The 19,152-nt window shown below is 34.7% G+C and overlaps 1 protein-coding gene across 1 annotated transcript in view; it reads left to right on the forward strand.

Moving 5' to 3' along the window:
- The window catches only part of Epac (Exchange protein directly activated by cAMP), a 230,554-nt gene that overhangs the window by 174,197 nt on the left and 37,205 nt on the right, over positions 1-19,152 (forward strand). Inside the window, exons 11-12 of the mRNA XM_089085794.1 lie at positions 2,363-2,539; positions 14,498-14,710. Of these exons, the coding sequence (XP_088941920.1) occupies positions 2,363-2,539; positions 14,498-14,710 (390 nt within the window). The remainder of the gene's footprint in view (positions 1-2,362; positions 2,540-14,497; positions 14,711-19,152) is intronic.

The raw sequence follows: 19,152 nt of genomic DNA on the forward strand, positions 1-19,152 counted from the left end.
GAAATAGGGAGTTTACTTGTAAAAATCTTGTGACTCAAAACTTTTATTTCCTTTAGCGGCTTAAAATTTCCCACGCGAATATGAATAAAGTAGAAATTACCTTTTTTTTTTCTTACTGGATGAAAGTTTGGGAACTTTCCCCATTATGCTTTAAAAAGGTGTTGTGATTTGTCCCTCCAGAAATTATGAATAATGGAATGGGCTTACAAAAATACGTCACAGATACAAACCAATGAAACCAAAGTACTCTTTTTATTATGGAGTTATAGGAAAGTAGTGTCTCTTTTTATCCTTATTAATACTCAGTTTTAATTTTTATTCGTTCTGTTTTGATTTATTTATATAGATTTACCCACATATCCTATTTGTTGGATTTTCAGTAGCTATTCTACGTTTGTATTTTATTCCAGTACTCCGCTTTTCCTTTCTCAAATGGATTTTTAAAAATTGAAAAGAATTTTTAATTTTTCTAAGTTATTTTTGTAACATTTTGCCATTGAATTACCGCTGTCAGGTTTCCAAACTTGACTTCTGTCGTTTTTCTTTTCACATGCTCTTGAAAAATTCCGAAATTTTTGAATGGCCGTGTATCTTTTCACATGCTCTTAAAAACTCCAAAATTTTTTAAAATGAATTCTGATTTCTATTCAGATTTCGAATGTATTCATTACAGCCATTCTGATCTAAATTTTTTCGTAGTTTGAGGAAAAGATCATGCATCGCTAAGCTATTATTAAAAGTAATTTGCATCATATTTTGGACACGATTTGAAGGGTTTGCACTGCCAAATAATGCTTTAAGTTAAATTAAAATTCAGTTTCGATCTTAATCATTGTGTTTTGAATGACCACCTTGTATTTTTTGTTTAATTTAATTAGTTCAGTACCATTTTGATTATTTTACCCTGTTCTTGATTAATTTCTTCCAAAAATACTCTTAAATAAAAAACGATAATTTTGAAAATGAACGGTAAAATTAACTCAAAGACGTGTAATTAAGAAATCACAAATTGTACTAATCGATTTTTTAATCAGTTCGTCATGGAGAGAGCCCATCAGGATCAAGTGATGAGGGGTTTGCCAGAGGCATAACTGGGAATATAGGCTGGTTATACTTTGTATTGCCATTGTTAAGAGGATTAGATTACAATTGTATTAATTACATTGAAAGAATATGACTATAATGTTTAAAGAAAACAACTATGCGATGATGGTTATTATTCATCTTTTGTCTTTTACAGTTTCTGTCGCTATTTTATTCTTGATCTAAAGAGTGTTTGGCAGAATAGGTGGTTTATTTTAGACTTGGGTTGAAAAAATAACTTTTGTAGAATTTGTTGTTTGTGAGGGGGGATAGTTTAGATTTAGTAGAGAGAAGAAAATTTTTTGAATTTAGCTTGACGACCGGCCCTTACATTTGCCCAATTTGTAGATTCGTGAATGAGAATATATTTTGTTTTGCATGAAAGTGTAAAAGCCAGTCTCCATTTGGCAAATTCTGCCATTCTGCCATCTTGCAGAAAAAGCAACGTCGAAGGTTGCAGTATCTGCAAACTGCCAATACGGAGCCGGAAAAGTAGTCTCCATTGAAATAAAATTTGCAGATTGGTGGTGCAGATATGCAGAATCTGCCAAATGGAGACTGGCTTTAAAGAGTCGTCTGAGTTAAGGAATGAGTGTTTTGGAGAGAGTCTGGGAGTGAGTTTTAGTTAATTGAGCGGATATCTAAGAGTAATGTGTGCGCTACTAAATACTTGTACTTAGTAACACTTGTGTTTAGTAGTGTGTTTAGAAGTTCGTTCGTATATGGACTAAATATAGAGATTTATGTTTGGGGGGATAGTCTGTTAAGGAGGTGTTGAAATTCATTATGGTTGCTTTTGTCCGTTAACAATCTTCACATTTTTGTGTGTTTTTTTATGTTTGTATTATTTGAAGAAGTGTTTTGTTTTTCCGTCTTATTTGTATGTTTTTTTGTATGTTGCTACGGGTCACGGGATTTCTCAATGAAATATTACTATTATCGCTTATTCCTGCCATCAATATCGCTACAAAGCCTTATACCCGACCAGGAATATGTTAATATTTGTGGATAGAATCAAAATAATGCAAGACTAACAGGCGAATATGTACCCAATACGGGTGTGAATATGTACCAATTGAGTACTACAGGCCAATATGTACCCAATATGTACTAACAGGCCAATATGTACCCAATGCGGGTGTGAATATATACCAATTAAGTACTAATTTCATGCATCCTCATTTAAAGAATTGACTTGAGATTCACTTCGAAATACGTATCCTAGTATTTTCTATATTGGGCTTAAAAACTGTTTAATCGTAAGCATCAATTTTTCTAGGGCTGCAACCATAGTGACCCGTGAGCAGGGTTGTCACTTTCTTCGTGTGGACAAAGATGATTTTAATAGAATCTTACGAGACGTTGAAGCTAATACGGTCCGACTCCAGGAGCATGGGAAAGATGTCCTCGTTCTAGAGAAAATTCCCCCTTCATCAGGGAAGCCGTCAATGTACAAGTAAGAGCTCTTCTTTTTTATCGCTTTATTCCTGCTATTGCCACACGTGAAAAGCGACATTTTAGAGGATCCATCCCACAAACCAACTCATATATATTACTCTCTATGAGTGTCCCTAACAACCAATAAAACACTAATTTGAAAGCGATCGTGTGACGTTACACAGGGGGTCCATAAATTATTTCTTAGACCATCCTGTCTTTACATTTATGATGAAACTGGAATGAGAATATTGAAAAACGGGCAATTTCTTAATAAGACAGCTAAACTTTTATACAGATAACAAAAAAAAAAGCCGAATATTTCGTCTTCAAATCCAGCAGCCTTTATCAATAAAAAACAAGATAAGAAAAAAGAAAACCAGCCGAAACAAACCAAAACACACATAAGCAGATGAAAAAAAAAACACAAATCCTATACAAAAAACACATATTTTTATGTATGTACATAAAAAAATGTGTAAATATGTACACTTATGTACATACATACATATGTATGCATTAAAAATGTATTATGTAAACGTTATTATATTTCAGTTAGTTTTCATTTTCTTCTATCTTTTTTGTTTTTGTTGATAAAGACTCCTGGATGTGAAGCCAAAATATTCGGACTTTTATTATTATTAGTAGCCTACATTGTGTTTTTTTTTTAATGGTTTACTGTCTTAAGGATCACTGTTTTACCCGGTTTATTGTTTTCATTTCGTTCTAATTAACAACGGATAGCTGAAGCACGGATTTTTCTGTAGGACTTGTACAATCAGAGTCAGTAGGTTCTTGAATGCTAACAAGAGAGTATGGATTCCTCGTCTCTGAAGGCAAGAACATATTTCCCAGTTGACTGTATGGTATGCATTCAGTAGGTTTCATTAAAGGTGACGAATTTTATAAATAATTTGGAAAGTGTCCCTTGTTTTCCCTCGTGGCTTGGGGATCCAGCTGAAACTTTCTGGAGAGTTCTTTTTTGGGGGATGGGACTTAAAAATTTGTGCTTGGAATAAAAGGTTAAATCTTTCCCCCCAGTCTTCAAAAAAGAGGATGCGCTAAAGTTTTGAAACGGCCCGTATTTTTGCTCACTATAAATTTCCTTCAGGTTTTTGAAAACCCTTAGGGACTATATTTAGCATAATTGTATCTATTCACTTAGAAATGAATAGCAAAGAGGTAGTAGGACGTTTTAAGAGGGCAGTAAGGTGTCCTTAGAGGATAGAAGGATATTTTAAAGTATTGTAAAACATCCTTCTACCCTATAGAAAATCTTATTACCCTCTAAAAATTGGGTTGTAGAATGTTTTAGAGGGTAGTAAGATGTTTTTAAATGGAGTTATGATGCTTTTTTAGGTTAGAGAGGTACTTATAGAGGGTAGTAGGCTGCTTTTAGATGGTAGTATGATGTTTTTAGAGAATGGTAAAACATCCCACTACCCTCTGAAAACAGCCTACTATCCTCTAAGAACGTCTTGTTGCCATCTAAAAGTAAGGTAAAAAGATCATTTTAAAGGGTGATAGGATGTTTTTAGACGGCGATATGACGTTTTTAGGTTAGCAAAATGCTTATAGAGCAGGCCATCCTAAACTATGGGTTGCGACCCCAAATGGGTTCGCGTAGCAAAATTATGGGATCGCAATAGATTTTAAGGTCAAATATTTATAACATACCATAGGAAAAGACCTATATTGTAAAGTTGATGAATTTGTAAAGACTGAAGGTCTAGAATGGAAAAAGTGCTGTGGAATATGCACAGATCATGCAAGAGCGATGACGGACAAAAACATTGGTCTTAAATAATTTTTTCAAGCTACTCATTATGACCATATATCTTTTTCTCACTGCCTTATTCACCGAGAGGCCCTTACAGCAAAAAAAATTAGCCCCATATTTGAACGATGTGGTTCAGAATGCTGTTAAGATTATAAATTGTATTAAGAGCCATGCCCTTAATAGTCACTTATTTTAAAATCGTTGTAAGGATACGGATACCGTCTATACAACTTTATTATTACATACAGAAGTAAGAGGGTTGTCAAGAGGTCAAGGTTTAAGAAGATTATTATTGTTATTATCATTATTAAAAGACGGAAATATTCTTAATCGAACGAAGATGTGAGCTTGCTGCTTTTCTTCAAAACGACTTATGGCTATCCAAGCTGTGTTATTTTTCGGATGTCTTTGCGAAATTAAACGATCTCAACTTGTCCCTTCAAGGAAAAAAATTCTTTCTTGAAGCAGAAAGAACCAGAAAAGCATGAACCGAGCAGAAAGTAACATATGTAGGGTTGCCCCCCCCCCCATGCCTTCTGAAGACCACAACAAAATATGCACTTTATTGAAAGCAAAATTCATTTTAAATGTCTTCACTTTTTAACTTTAATAAATAAAAATTATTCAGACTCTTAAGAAAAATAAATATCAGCATATATATATTAATCTGTCAATCCACATTCATTTGTTTATTTCCAGTAGAGTGCAAATCATGCTGTGGTCTTCAGAAGACCTGGGGGCTGTCAACCCTACTTATGTTAATTTCTGCTCAGTTTGATTTTGATTCGGTTATTTATTGTAATTTCTGTTTGCTTTGGGTTTCATTTATTCATTGATGGTGATTTGTGGTAGTTTTACACTTGGTATATTATTCAATTTTATTTCTGCTCATTTTTGGTTTAATGGAGTTCTTTACTTTTTTTGAAAAACTTATTTGTGGAAAAAGTTTTTAAATAAAATTCTGTTCGTTTTTTATTAACATAGTCTTTTGCAGGGGAAAGATGATATTCTATATCTTTTCGGTTTGTTTTTTCTATAAGAATACTTAGTTTGGCTTACTATTTGTATATTGGAGAAACTTTTCAACTATTTTTAATACTGACACAAGTAGTTTTGTTTAATTTAGTTTTATACCTCCTCAAGTTGATTTTAAAAATAATACTTAATACCTCTCGAATCTAATTCTTTTACAGTCTTTTAATTTACTCAAATTGTAAGAGCAGAAGTAGTAATAGTAGTAGTCCTGTAAGTTTCACTTTAATACTCCAGTCATTCTTGAGATATTGGTGAGGTGTCTTATTGGCGACCGTACGCACAGTGCCTTTGGTTTAGTTTTAAAGTATAATGGGCAAATTGCATAATTGTGGAGGGTTTATATACCCAATATCCCTAGAGACATAGTTGCTGGACCATTCTACTCTGCTCAACAAAATGGCTGTATCAAGATTTTGACTGGATGTGTTTGGAAAATCAATGGGATTGGGAGAAGGGCTACTTGCTTTCCATTCGCTTTTGACTCTTAAAAAGGGTACGAGAACTTTTAGTTTCCAATCGAATTAGCTCCTTTAAAAGTTTCAATGATACTGCTAGCTATTTTAGAGCGGCGCTGCCTATGATACTGCTTATATTCCCTCTTTAAAATCTGCATACATATTGTTTTCGATTAACTGAAACTCACCCTAAGCGTTCCCCAACTGTTTCACCTTAATACCCTTAACGTTAGTAGCTACAGTGACTGTAGTGGTAGTATTCATAGATTTCTTATAGAGCCTTCTGGCTAGTTCAAAATCCGCAAAAACTTACCCTTAAAGGTCTAACTTAATAATGTTAGCCATTCTTGAGATATTGCTTTGTCACCTTTTTGAAGATCTACATACTCATAATTCGTTTGAATTTAGTTCAGCATCCGCCTAAATATTCCTTGAAAGCTTCATCTTAATACCTTTAGCTGCCGTAGTAGCAATGGTTGTTGTAGCAGTAGTATCATTAGTAGCAGTACGTGCAGAACATCCCCTTCAACACAAGCTGAAAATTTCAACTTGATGCCATCAGCCGTTCCTGAAACATTGCTGATACGTCCTCTTGACAACCTCTTTAGGCATATTGTGTTTCGATTTAATTAATATAACTTCAATATTCCCAAATTTTTTCGTCTTGACACCCTTAGCTTCAGTAGCAGCAGTAGTAGTTCGAGCAATAATAATAGTAGCAGCAGTATCAGTAGAATGACCAGTAGTAGCCTTAGTTTTTGTGACAGTGTTAGTAGTAGAAATAGTAGCAGTAGCAGTAATATGAGCAGAAGCGGTAGCAATAGGATGCAAGTATTGTCTTTTGGTTAGTTCAACATCCTCCATAACAAGCCCTGTAAGTTTCAAATTCATATCAAACTGTTCCTAAGATTTTCCTGTAAGGCTCTTTGGACAACCTGTAGACAAATGGCGTATTGTGGTTCCATTCATCTTCCCCACTCAAAATCCCCTGAAAATTCCACCTTCATACCCTTAGGCATAGTTATAATAGTATTCAGAGTTGTAGTATTAGTACTACTAGTAGTAGTGTTAATAGTAATAGCACTAGTACTAGCAGCAGCAGTAGTATTAACGCACTGCCTTTTGGTCAGTTGAACATCCCTCTCATCAAGTTCTAAAAGTTCCAACCTAATACAATTAGCGTTGCTACGACATTGCTCATATGTCCTTTTGATAACCTGTATATTCATATAATTCTTGGAATTTTCATCTTAATGCTCTTAGCCTTACAAATATTGTTATAGAAGTAGTAGTTGAAGAATAATTAGCAGTAGCAGTAATAGTTGTAAATGTAGCAGTAATAGTGGTAGTAATATTAGTAGTAGCGTGCACCTATTGCCTTTTGGTCAATTCATCTTCCCCTTTAGGTATTCTTTGAAAGTTCCAACTTAATACCCAAATCCATTCTTCAAATACGCTCTTTTGACAATGTGCATGCACATAGTTTCTTTTGATTTAATTCAATTTTCTCCTGAATGTTGTAAATGTAGTAGTGTAGTAGTAGTAGTTTGTAGTAGCAGTATTAGCAGTAGTAGCGTGCAAATATTGCCTTTTTGGTCAATTGGTCATCTCCCTTATCATTTCCTGAAGGATCCAAAATAATATACTAAGTCATTCTTGAGTTATGTCCTTTTGACAACTCGTATGCACATAACGTATTTTTATTTAGGTAAAAACTACCCTGAGCATTTTCTGAAAGGCTCATCTGAATGCCCTTCGTCTTTTTGGAAATTAAAGGTCAAACATACATATCTTTCTAAATAACATTTGCTATATGTAAACAATGAACGAATTGTATAACTTACTGCCCTTGCCCTGAGGACTGTGGGGGGGGGGGGCATCCTCGAAGGCATAATTACTGGAAGGCCTTGTTATATGATCGTTAAACTATTTTGAACAAAAAGGCTGTCTCGGAACTTCTATCGGAAGCATTTTGGGAAAAGAGGACGTTTAGAGGGGGCTTCTTGCCCTTCGATCAGTTTTGACTCTTAAAAATGGCACTAGAACTCCTGATTTTCAACCCAATGAGCCCCCTTCGAAGTTTATACGACTACTCCTTCCATAAGAAACCTTATATGTTAATGATGGGCAACTATTGTGACTTATAGCCCTTGTCCTGAGGGTTGTGGGGGGAGGGGATTTTTCATCCTCAGAGACATGATTACTGGACCGTTCAACTACGCTGCACCAAATGAATATTTCAAAATCTTGATTGGATGTGCATGGGGAAATAATAGGCGTGGGATGTTGGTTGCCCTCCAATCACTTTCGAATATCAAAAAGGACACTAGAACTTTCAATTTCCCATCGAATGAACCCCTTTTGAAGTTTCTACGACAGCACCAGATTACAGTCTTAGTAATAATATATTCTCAAAATTGGAAGGAGATTAGGTCGGGCCTTTTCCCAACCCTCTCTCCTTCTGTATTTTTCTTAAAGTTCACTGATAGAATACTTGGGCCTAAAAATGTCCTTCAAGGTACCCTTCTACCCACCATTGAAAGATCCACTTGCCCTCTACCTCTATATCTGCTGTTCTGGCTGTTCTGCAAAAGAAAATTGAATATGATTTTATAAAGCCTTAAATGAATAAGTCATATCAGAGGCAACGCTGTAGCATTGCCTATTGTAAAGGCCATACGGCTCCAATGTTTTATTATTTATTTTTTTTTTTCCAGAGGCACTTCATATGGAAGGGGTCGTCGTAGAAGCTTCAAAAAGGGCTCATTCAATTGTAAATCGAGAGTTCTAGTGCCCTTTTTAATAGTCGAAAATGATTGGAGGGAAACTAGCCCCCCCCCCTCAAACCCATCATTCTCCCAAACACATCCAATCAAAATTTTGATATAGCCATTTTGTTCAGCGTAGTTGATTTCCAAATAGAAAATATATTTTTGAGGAGGATACTCCCCCACAACCTTCAGGGCAAGGGTTTTAAGTTATGCCCTGGGGGCATATAAGGTTTTTATAGAAGGCGGTATCGTACAAAATTCAGAATAGGCTCATTCGATTGGAACATAAACAGCGAGTGCCTTTTTTAATAGTCGAAAGTGATTGGAGTGTAACTAGCCCCCCTCTCCCCCCCCACGAACATCATTTCCCCAAACACATCAACTCAAAATTTTCAGATAGCCATTTTGTTCATCATAATTGATTGACAGATAGAAAATATATTTTTGAGGAGGACACTCCCCCACAACGCTCAGGGCAAGGGTTTTAAGTTATGACCTGGGGGCATATAAGGTTTTTATAGAAGGCGTTGTCGTAGAAACTTCAAAACATGCTCATTCGATTGGAAATGAAAGGGCTAGTATCATTTTTAATAGTCGAAAATGATTGGGGGGCAACTAGCCCCCCCCCCCCCACGCCCATCATTCCCCCAAACACATCCAATAAAAATTTTGAGATTGCCATTTTTTTCAGATTTGTTGATTTCTAGATAGAAATTTTTTTTTTGAGGAGGATACTCCCCCACAATCCTCAGGTCAAGGGTTTTAAGTTATGCCCTGGGGGCATATAAGGTTTTTATAGAAGGCGTTGTCTTAGAGACTTCAAAACATGCTCATTCGAGTGGAAATAAAAGGGCTAGTGCCCTTTTTAATAGTTGAAAGTGATTGGAGTGTAACTAGCCCCCTCCCCCCCCCAAGCCCATCATTTCCCCAAACACATCCAATCAAAATTTTCTGATAGCCATTTTGTTCAGCGTAGTTGATTTCCAGATAAAAAATATATTTTTGAGGAGAACACTCCCCCACAAACATAGTTTTAAATTCTGGAAATTAGGTCTTTGAGGATTACAACTCCCCCAAAACCCTTAGGGCAAGGGTTGTAATTTAAGGATTCTCCGAATCCTTCATATTATTTCTTATGGAAGGGATGCTCGTATAAACTTTAGAGAGGGCTCATTTGATGGAAAATTGAAAGTTCTTGTTCACTTTTAAAGAGTCAAAAGAAATTGAAGGGCAACTAGCCCCTCTCCCTCCTCCACGCCCTAAATGCATCAGATAAACATTTTGAGATAGACATTTTGTTAAAATAGTTCAAAGTTCTGATAACAAAAAACTCCGGTGTCGACACAGCCCACCAGGACCCAGGGGTAGGCGTTGTAAGTTATGCCCTGGGGCATAACTTATTAAGGGGGGTTTATAACCCCCCCCCCCCTATGTGTTCCCCATACAAGGGGTTTTGTATGGGGAACACATAGGAAATCTATTATAATTATCCAATTATAAGCTTAAAATACATACTCTGTGATAGATGCAAAATTGCTTTGGCACACAAATTCCTATTAAGGTCAATTCCAAACAGGCGTGATCCCTTTGTGTCAGCAAGTGAAATGGTCTAACCACCCTTATTTGAGCTATGTTTTCAATTCATTCATTGTTGTCAATCGCTGTCCACAACTTGTGCAAGCTGTCTATTGTTCATGTATAAGGTTTTTATCAAAGAGGTAATCGTATAGACTTTGAAAAAAGCCTCATTCGATTTAAATTGGAAATTAAAGAGCTAGTGCCCTTTTTAATTGTCGAAAGTGATTGGAGTGTAACTATACCCCCCCCCCCCCCACGCCCATCTTTTCCCCAAACGCATCCAATCAAAATTTTCAGATAGCCATTTTGTTCAGCGTAGTTGATTTCCAGATAGAAAATATATTTTTGAGGAGGACACTCCCCCACAACCCTCAGGGCAAGGGTTTTAAGTTATGGCCTGGGGGCATATAAGGTTTTTATAGAAAGCATTGTAGTAGAAGCTTCAAAACTGGCTCAATCGACGGTAAATTAAAGGAATAGGGCCTTTTTTAATATTCTAAAGTTGTCAGTTGGAAGATAACCCCCCCCCCCACGCCCATCTTTTCTCCAAACACATCCAATCAACATTTTGAGACAGCCATTTTGTTCAGCGTAGTTGATTTCCAGATAGAAATTATATTTTTGAAGAGGATACTGCCCCAGAACCTTTAGTGTGAGAGTTTTGAGTTATGACCTGGGGTAATAAAAGGTAATTAAAGCAGGTGGTGTCATAGAAGCATTAAAAACGGCTAAATCGATTTGGACTACTCGCGGATACTGTTCTTTGTACTCGTTTACATTGAGTTGCGGGCAGCTGGCCCCCCCCCACTCCCATCACTCTCACAAACACATCCAATCAAAACTTTGAGACCTCTATTTTGTTTAGCGAAGTTGAGTTCCATAAAGAAAACATGTTTTTGACGAGGAAACTACCCCCATACCCCCCGGGAAAGGTTTTTCTGTTAAGCCCTTGGGGCATTTCAGGTTCTTAGTGAATGTTTTTTGATAACAAATTCTAAAAAGGCTGATTTGATTGAAAATTCAAAAGAACTATGACATTTTTATTAGTCAAAAGTCATTGGAGGGCAACTCGCCCCCCCTACGCCCATCATTCCCCCACACACATCCAATAAAACTTGTGAGATAGCCATTTTTGTTCAGCGTAGCTGATTTCCAGATAGAAAATATATGTTTGAGGAGGACACTCCCCCACAACCCGCAGGGCAAGGGTTTTAAGTTATGCCTTGGGGGCATATAAGGTTTTTATAGAAGACGTTGTCGTAGAAACTTCAAAACAGGCTCATTCGATTGGAAATTAAAGGGATAGTGCCCTTTTTAATAGTCGAAAGTGATTGGAGGGCAACTAGCCCCCCCCCCACGCCCATCATTCCCCCAAACACATCCGGTAAAAATTTTGAGATAGCCATCTTGTTCAGCGTAGTTGATTTCCAAATGGAAAATATGTTTTTGAGGAGGAAATTCCCCCACAACCCTCAGGGCAAGGGTTTTAATTTATGCCCTGGAGGCATAGAAGGTTTTTATAGAAGGCGGTGTCGTAGAAACTTCAAAAAAGGCTCATTCGATTGGAAATTCCGAGGGCTAGTGCCCTTTGTAATAGTCGAAAGTGATTTGAGGGCAACTAACCTCCCTCTCACGCCCACCTTTTCCCCAAACACATCCAATCGAAATTTTATGACAGCCATTTTATTAAACGTAGTTTTAAGTTCTGGAAATTGGGTCTTTGAGGATTACAACTCCCCCATAGCCCTCAGGCTAAGGGTTGTAATTTTAGGATTCTCCGAATCCTTCATATTATTTCTTATGGAAGGGATGCTCGTATAAACTATAGAGAGGGCTCATTTGATTGAAAATTGAAAGCTCTTGTTAACTTTTTAAGAGTCAAAAGAGATTGAAGGGCAACTAGCCCCTCTCCCTCCTCCACGCCCTAAATGCATCAGATAAAAATTTTGAGATAGAAATTTTGTTAAAATAGTTCAAAGTTCTGATAACAAAAAACTCCCGTGTCGACACAGCCCACCAGGGCCCAGGGATAGGCGTTGTAAGTTATGTCCTGGGGCATAACTTATTAAGGGGGGTTTATAACTTATGGGAAGGGGTTTTGTATGGGAAATACACATAGGGAATCTATTATAATTATCCAATTATAAGGTTAAAATACATACTCTGTGATAGATGCAAAATTGCTTTGGTACACAAATTCCTATTAAGGTCAATTCCAAACAGTAGTGATCCCTTTGTGTCAGCAAGTGAAATGGTCTAAACCCCCTTACTGGGGCTATTTTTTCAATCCATTCATTGTTGTCAATTGCTGTCCACAAGTTATGCAAGCTGTCTATTGTTCATATATAAGGTTTTTATCACAGAGGTAATCGTAAAGACTTTGAAAAAAGCCTCATTCGATTTAAATTTAAAGTTCTAGATCCGTTTTTTAAAGTCAAGAATAATCGGACAGTAAGCACCCCCCCCCCCCATACCATAAAAACTTGTAACTTTTTGTAATCAAAAACGAACAAAAATTAATTTAAAAAAACTTTCCGAAAAATAAGTTTTTAAAAGAAAAGTAAAGGCCTTTTTAAACTTAAGCTCTGGAGATACAAATACCTGTTAAAATTCAAACTCAAAACGACCAGATAATATTTATTTTCAATATTAAGTACAAAAGAAAACGTTTGTAATATAATTCGTTTTCAGTAAAGCGCCAATGACGCAGTAGGTTTTAGGCTTCTGAAGTGAGACGATACCCAAACTCTTGTTTGTAGTTATTTTTATTTGATTCAAACTTGATTTGCATATTCAATTTAAGTTTCACTCGTTTTAAGATTTATTTATTCATTTACATTAATATATATTGTATGTTTGTTCGCATTGATTGTTTATTTAATTTCTGTTCGTTTTAAGTTTCATTTATACTTTAATAGCAAAATATTTTTTCGTTTTAAGCTTGATTTGCATATTCAATTTAAGTATTACTCGCTTTAAGATCTATTTATTCATTTATATTATTACTTTTTGTATGTTTTTTTTTCTATGATTGTTTATTTAATTCCTGTTCGTTTTGGGTTTCATTTATTGTCTAATATTAATTTCTGGTCGTTTTGAGTCTAAATTTCAACAGGTATTTGTATCTCCTTAGCTTAAGTTTAAAATGGCCTTTAATTTTCTTTTAAAAAATAATTTTTAGGAAAGTTTTTTTGATTAATAACCGGTAAAAGCAATTGTCTAGATTAACCACTTAGTTGTACACTTTACGGAGTGACTTTATGTATTGTTAGGAACAAAACGCACCAACGTGCAGTAATAGGGTCCCTGAAACTAGGAAGCAGATCTTGTAACCTTTTATAATTTTAAATCTATTGGCTATCACATAACTCTTTACTCGATTCTAGTTCCTATTTTTTTGCTGCTTATGAATATTAAAAGTCTATTCTAACTTTCAATTATCTTTCGAAATAGTGTCTTTTCTATATTCTAGAGCCTTTGATTTCAAAAGATCACCTCTAGGAAAAAATGAATAAATATGTATCCGTGACCATTTTTCTGGAAAACAAAATACATATTTGTAGATAGGGGCTTGAAACCTCTGTAAAAAGGTTATATGATATACTGAATTTGATTGTGTAACTTTCACAAAGGTCCTTTTTCTGAAAATTACGAAATTTTTCTGATGCTTTTTATTTTTGATGTTTAAGTTGAAACCTAATGAATTTACATATTTTAAGAAACCCTAAAAAAATTGAATCTTTTGATGATATTATTGTGATTTCCATTCTATCATTTTGGCATTTTATTTATTATGTTTAATGTTGTGCTATTATATCATAATTTTTTATTATTTACTGCTTTTATTATATATTTAATTGTTTTATTGTTTTATCATGGTTTGATTTTTTTTTAGCATATTGGAGGATTAAATGGATTTTATTAAATATGCTTTTTTGGAATTTTCTCTTTCCTGCTTTTGGTTATTCCCTAGACAATCATGTTTCTATGTTCTCGTTTTTTGTTTGTTTTTTAGTATAGATCCTTTTGGAATAATGTTTGCTATTCTATATTCACTTTTTTTTTCAATAACATATTATATGTTAAAAACTAAACCAAAGAAATAAAAGAAACTAGGCCCACTTGTAAAAAAAAACTTGACACTCGAAAGTTATATTCTTTTTACTGGCTTAAATTTTCACACAGAGGGTTTTAAACCAGTTAAGAATTAAGAAAGTGAGGCTCCAGAAATAACAAACAATGTGGGCACCTCACGAAAACACTCGGAAAGTTGTAAATTTAACTAAACTGGAGAAAACATTTTGCCATGGAATTTTCTGAAAGTAACCTCTTTATCTTTAGCTAAACTTTTTTTTCAGGTATACAGTAATGGCTGGTGTACCTTCCAAAATGTTGGAACACTTACTGGAAACGCGACTGGACAGTAGAAATCTGGAAACACGAGAAGAGATCATCCCTGGAAAATCCAGCATTGGATCAACGCTAACGACTGATTACTTTTTAGATGACTACCTGTTGACCTATATACTCTTCATGCCAACCCCACAATTAATCTCTGAGCTTCAAAAAAAATATCCTTTTCAACCTGTTTTTATAGATGGCTGATGTAGGTGTATATAAACGGTCACACGCTGTAGTTACATAGGGTCGCTTCCCCAAAGTCGTGTCTGAAACTGTCAAACTTCGCCATCTTTTCGTTATCAATAATGCAACTCCTCCAGAAATTCTACCATTCTATGATCGATTTCTTTGTGATCCAAAATACGAACAACCTTCTATTCTTTCCTCTTTTTCCAGTCACGTTTCTACTAATGATACAACTGAAAAATCACGACATTTAAGAAGAAACTACTTTAAGATACGAAAATCCCTGAACATTCCAATGCACTAAAGGACACTCGTAATTTGCGCCATGGCCCAGCTTATCCTATCCACTATCTGAGTCAATGGGTTGTGACGGGTTAAATAGCCGCCTAGGCTCCATGTATTTAGGGTCGTCAGCTCTAACCGACTTGCTCTTCTGCCTTAGGTGGTCATCTGGGCTAATAATTTGTTGCGTGTTACGTTTGGGAGCCCCACAGGCCCGACAAAAATTCTTAGGTAATGTCAAAAACAGTTTGCTAAGCTGTTCTCAATAAGAGGATTAGCAGGGCATTACAGATCAAAAAGATCAACATGTGGGGGATTAATCTCGGTTTCTGGCCATTATCTCAGATATTAGAAGAATACAAGAAGAAGAATAGAATTTTATTTTTAAAATTACTATCACAGCATGATCGCCGAATTTGAAATTTATGTCCAAAAAAAAGCATTATATATATCTCAAAAGCACTATATATATACACATATATATATATATATATATATATATATATATATATATATATATATATATATATATATATATATATATATATATATATATATATATATATATATATATATATATATATATATATATATATATATATATATATATATATATATATATATATATATATATATATATATATATATATATATATATATATATAAATATATATATATATATATATATATATATATATATATATATATATATATATATATATATATATATATATATATATATATATATATATATATATATATATCATATCATGTCATCTTCAGAACGTGACGTTCACGTCAAACATAATTCATTGTAAAAAAAATACATTTAAAAAAAAATTACATTTAGTTAAAAACTAAAAAATAAATAGAAAACAATAAAATTAATGAATATACATAAAAAATATGATGAGTCAAAATTTTGAAATTTTTGTTGTACATATTTACGAAACTAGGCATGAAACTTTTCGCTAACCGCTGATGGGCACAGCGTACCGGCTGAAGTTTAAATAAAACCTTTATGAATGGGTTGTAACGCTATAAGCTTACGCGCTAAAATCTTGAATATGCTTTACTGAAAACACAACAAGCAAATGCAAACACAGCTTATTTTTCTTTCTGAAAGTTATCCTTTCAAATTAAACTCCAAATATGAAATGTCCATTCCCCGACTCCTAATTCTCTAAATTTTACCAAAGGATGTAATTTTGAATTTCCAAATTGTAGAGAATTAGAGAAAAAAAAATCCTATCTTAATAGTTGTTTTCTTAATAGTCTATCTTAATAGAAACTGATATATTTAATTCAATTCAATTTATTGAAATAAAAAAAGATGAAACATAACACCAATAATAACATGGATCCTGGAAGCGAACTTGTTGACGACCATAACAACAAAAAATTGAAAATGAACACGAGAGAAAAAAAAAGAAAAAACAGAAAAAAAAGAAAAACACGGGTAAATTAAGGCAAATTGATTAAAAATTTTGAAATTTATAATATCAAGGTTTAGTAACATTGTTATACAGCGTGCGAAAACTTGTGGATAGCTCGACACTGAAGGGTTTTATATTTTTTTGAATTATCGATTTATAAATGGAGGATCACTGGGTGGAGCTAGCGACATACTTGTGGACAACAAAGGAGCAGCTGGATTAACGTAGACATAGGCCTTCAGAATTATTGCAATTAAAATAAGATAATAATTTGGGAGGAAGGTTTTTATGTAATGTAAGGTTTTTAAGGTATGTAAGCGGAGTATGCAAGGGATAAATTTAATTTTTTAATGATTTGTTCAAAAGGAATAATACCAAAATCGGAGAACAAGTCCTGGGTGGGATATAGTCGGGGCAGCCGAAAAACTGCTTTGATGGCATTGTTTTGGGCAGCTTTTAATTTATTGGTAACTGAAGGATAAGTGTTGCCCCAAACAGATCCGCAGTATGAGATATATGGCTAAATAAAAGAGTAATAAAGGGTGACAAGGATATCAGAGGGAAGAAAATTATTCACACGATTAATCATACTTACCTGTCGCAAGATTATTGCTCTGATGTAGGAAACATGAGTTGCAAATGATAGGGAGGAGTCTATGTGGACACCAAGAAACTTGGCAACTTTGACCTGCAGGAGGAGATTGGTGGAATATTTTAGGCCAAGTGCTTGCTGAGCTTCATTTTTTTTGTAAGGGGTTTGAAATAATACAACTTGACTTTTCTTGCTTTTAATGGTCATGCAGTTAACGAGAGACCATTCCTGTACTCTATTCAGAAGGATTTGAGCAGAGGTGACGACGGATGGTAAATTAGGGCCTGTGATGAAAAAGTTGGTATCGTCAGCAAAAACTACTGGGTGCACTGATGGACCCAGGCCTTTAACCAAATCATTAATATAAAGGAGAAAAAGTATTGGACCAAGAACAGAGCCCTGCGGGACGCCCCTCCGGACAGGTAGGGGATGCGAGGTCATGCCGCCCAGACTCAAACTCCATACTCTACCAGAGAGATAGGAGCTGAACCATGAGAAAGGAGTTCCCTAAATCCTTATTTTCTAAAGTTTATTTAGTAAAATCAAAGGATACTTCATGTCCAAGGACTGATAAAAATCCAGAAATGAGCAAACTTCTGTATTTTCAATCCCAATTTGGTACCGGATTTTCTGTGTGGTATCGAGTTGTGAAAGATCAGTTGACAGTTTGGACTAAATTCCAGAGTGAGTAAAAAAAATTAATAAATCTGAACTCTGAGGCATTGATCCCAAATAAAAAGGAAGAAAGACGTCGGAAATAATTCTCTCACGCACTTTGGATACAACTGGGAGAAGTGAGATTGGACGATAATTACTTATCTCAGACGGATCGCCTGTTTTATGAATCGGGATAACAATTGCTGATTTAAATATTTCTGGGAAGACTACATTGATCATAGACAGGTTTGCTATATGCAGAATGGGTTCACAAACATAGGAAGATGCAGTTCTAAGAAGCTTATTACTTATCCCAAGGAAGTCAGGTGTACTACTATTAGAGAGAGATTCGATAACTTGAACCTCATTACTATCAGTTGGAGAGAAAAACATGGATCTGGGATTCTTGCTAGGGTGTACTGACTCGGAGGGGGAACAGGAGTTAGCATTTGGAATATTAGTGAAATAATTATTAAAAGTATCCGGTACAGAAACTGGGTCAATTAATCTGCCACTGATGTCCTTAAGGTTAATAGGTATAGATCTTGAATTCCTTTTTTTTTATAGAAATTGGTTTATTGTTGACCAAATTTTTTGCAAGTTCCCTTTACAGTGAGTGATTTTTGAATAATAATCATTTTTTTTTTTGCTTAACGGATGAGTTTGGTGAATAAGTTTTTGTAATTTTTATAATTAGTTAGGTCAATAACGCTATTTGTTTTGCAAGCTAACTTATATAGGTCATTTTTACAATATGAAGAGATTATCAGGCTATTGGACATCCAGGGGTGTATATAGGTAGTTTTTCGGTTTGATTTACAGACTGGAAAGGTTGAACTGATAAGATCACTCAGTCCCTGTGTAAAACCATTTTTGGCTGAACTAACATTCTGACAATTCAACATCTTGGACCAATCAACGGATTTCAAACGATTCGTGAACCGGTTCATATTCACAGTACTATATATTCTATTAGAAGTAGGGGTATTAGTTCTAGGGTGTTTAATAATTGGTTGGAATGGTAGGGAGAGATAGATCGGAAAGTGGTCTGACAGGCCAGAGAATATTATTTTGGAGGACAAGTGGTTTCCCAGGGAAGTGGATACAAAAATGTTATCAATTACAGTAGCGGTAGACCTCATAGGATCAACTCTAGTAGGAAAAAGGATTGTTGGAAGAAGACAATTTGAGGTAAATGTTTCAAAGAAGGTATCGCAATCATTATTATTGCTAACATTTAGTAAATTACAATTGAAGTCCCCAAAAACAACTGCCTTCTTTTGTGTTAAATTAATAAGACTAGAAAAGTCATAAAAAAGATTACAAAAAAAAGGTGTCGGAAATGAGGGATATTTATAAAAAAATGAAAAAATAAAAGAATTGTCGTCAACACTTATATCAACAATTATTGAATAAATGCATCTATTATTTATAGGTTGCGAGAATAAGGATTCACATT

This window comes from Artemia sp. Qi Xiang Cuo, chromosome 3 (assembly GCF_049724085.1).
Source record: "Artemia sp. Qi Xiang Cuo chromosome 3, ASM4972408v1, whole genome shotgun sequence".
Classification (NCBI taxonomy): Eukaryota; Metazoa; Arthropoda; class Branchiopoda; order Anostraca; family Artemiidae; genus Artemia; species Artemia sp. Qi Xiang Cuo.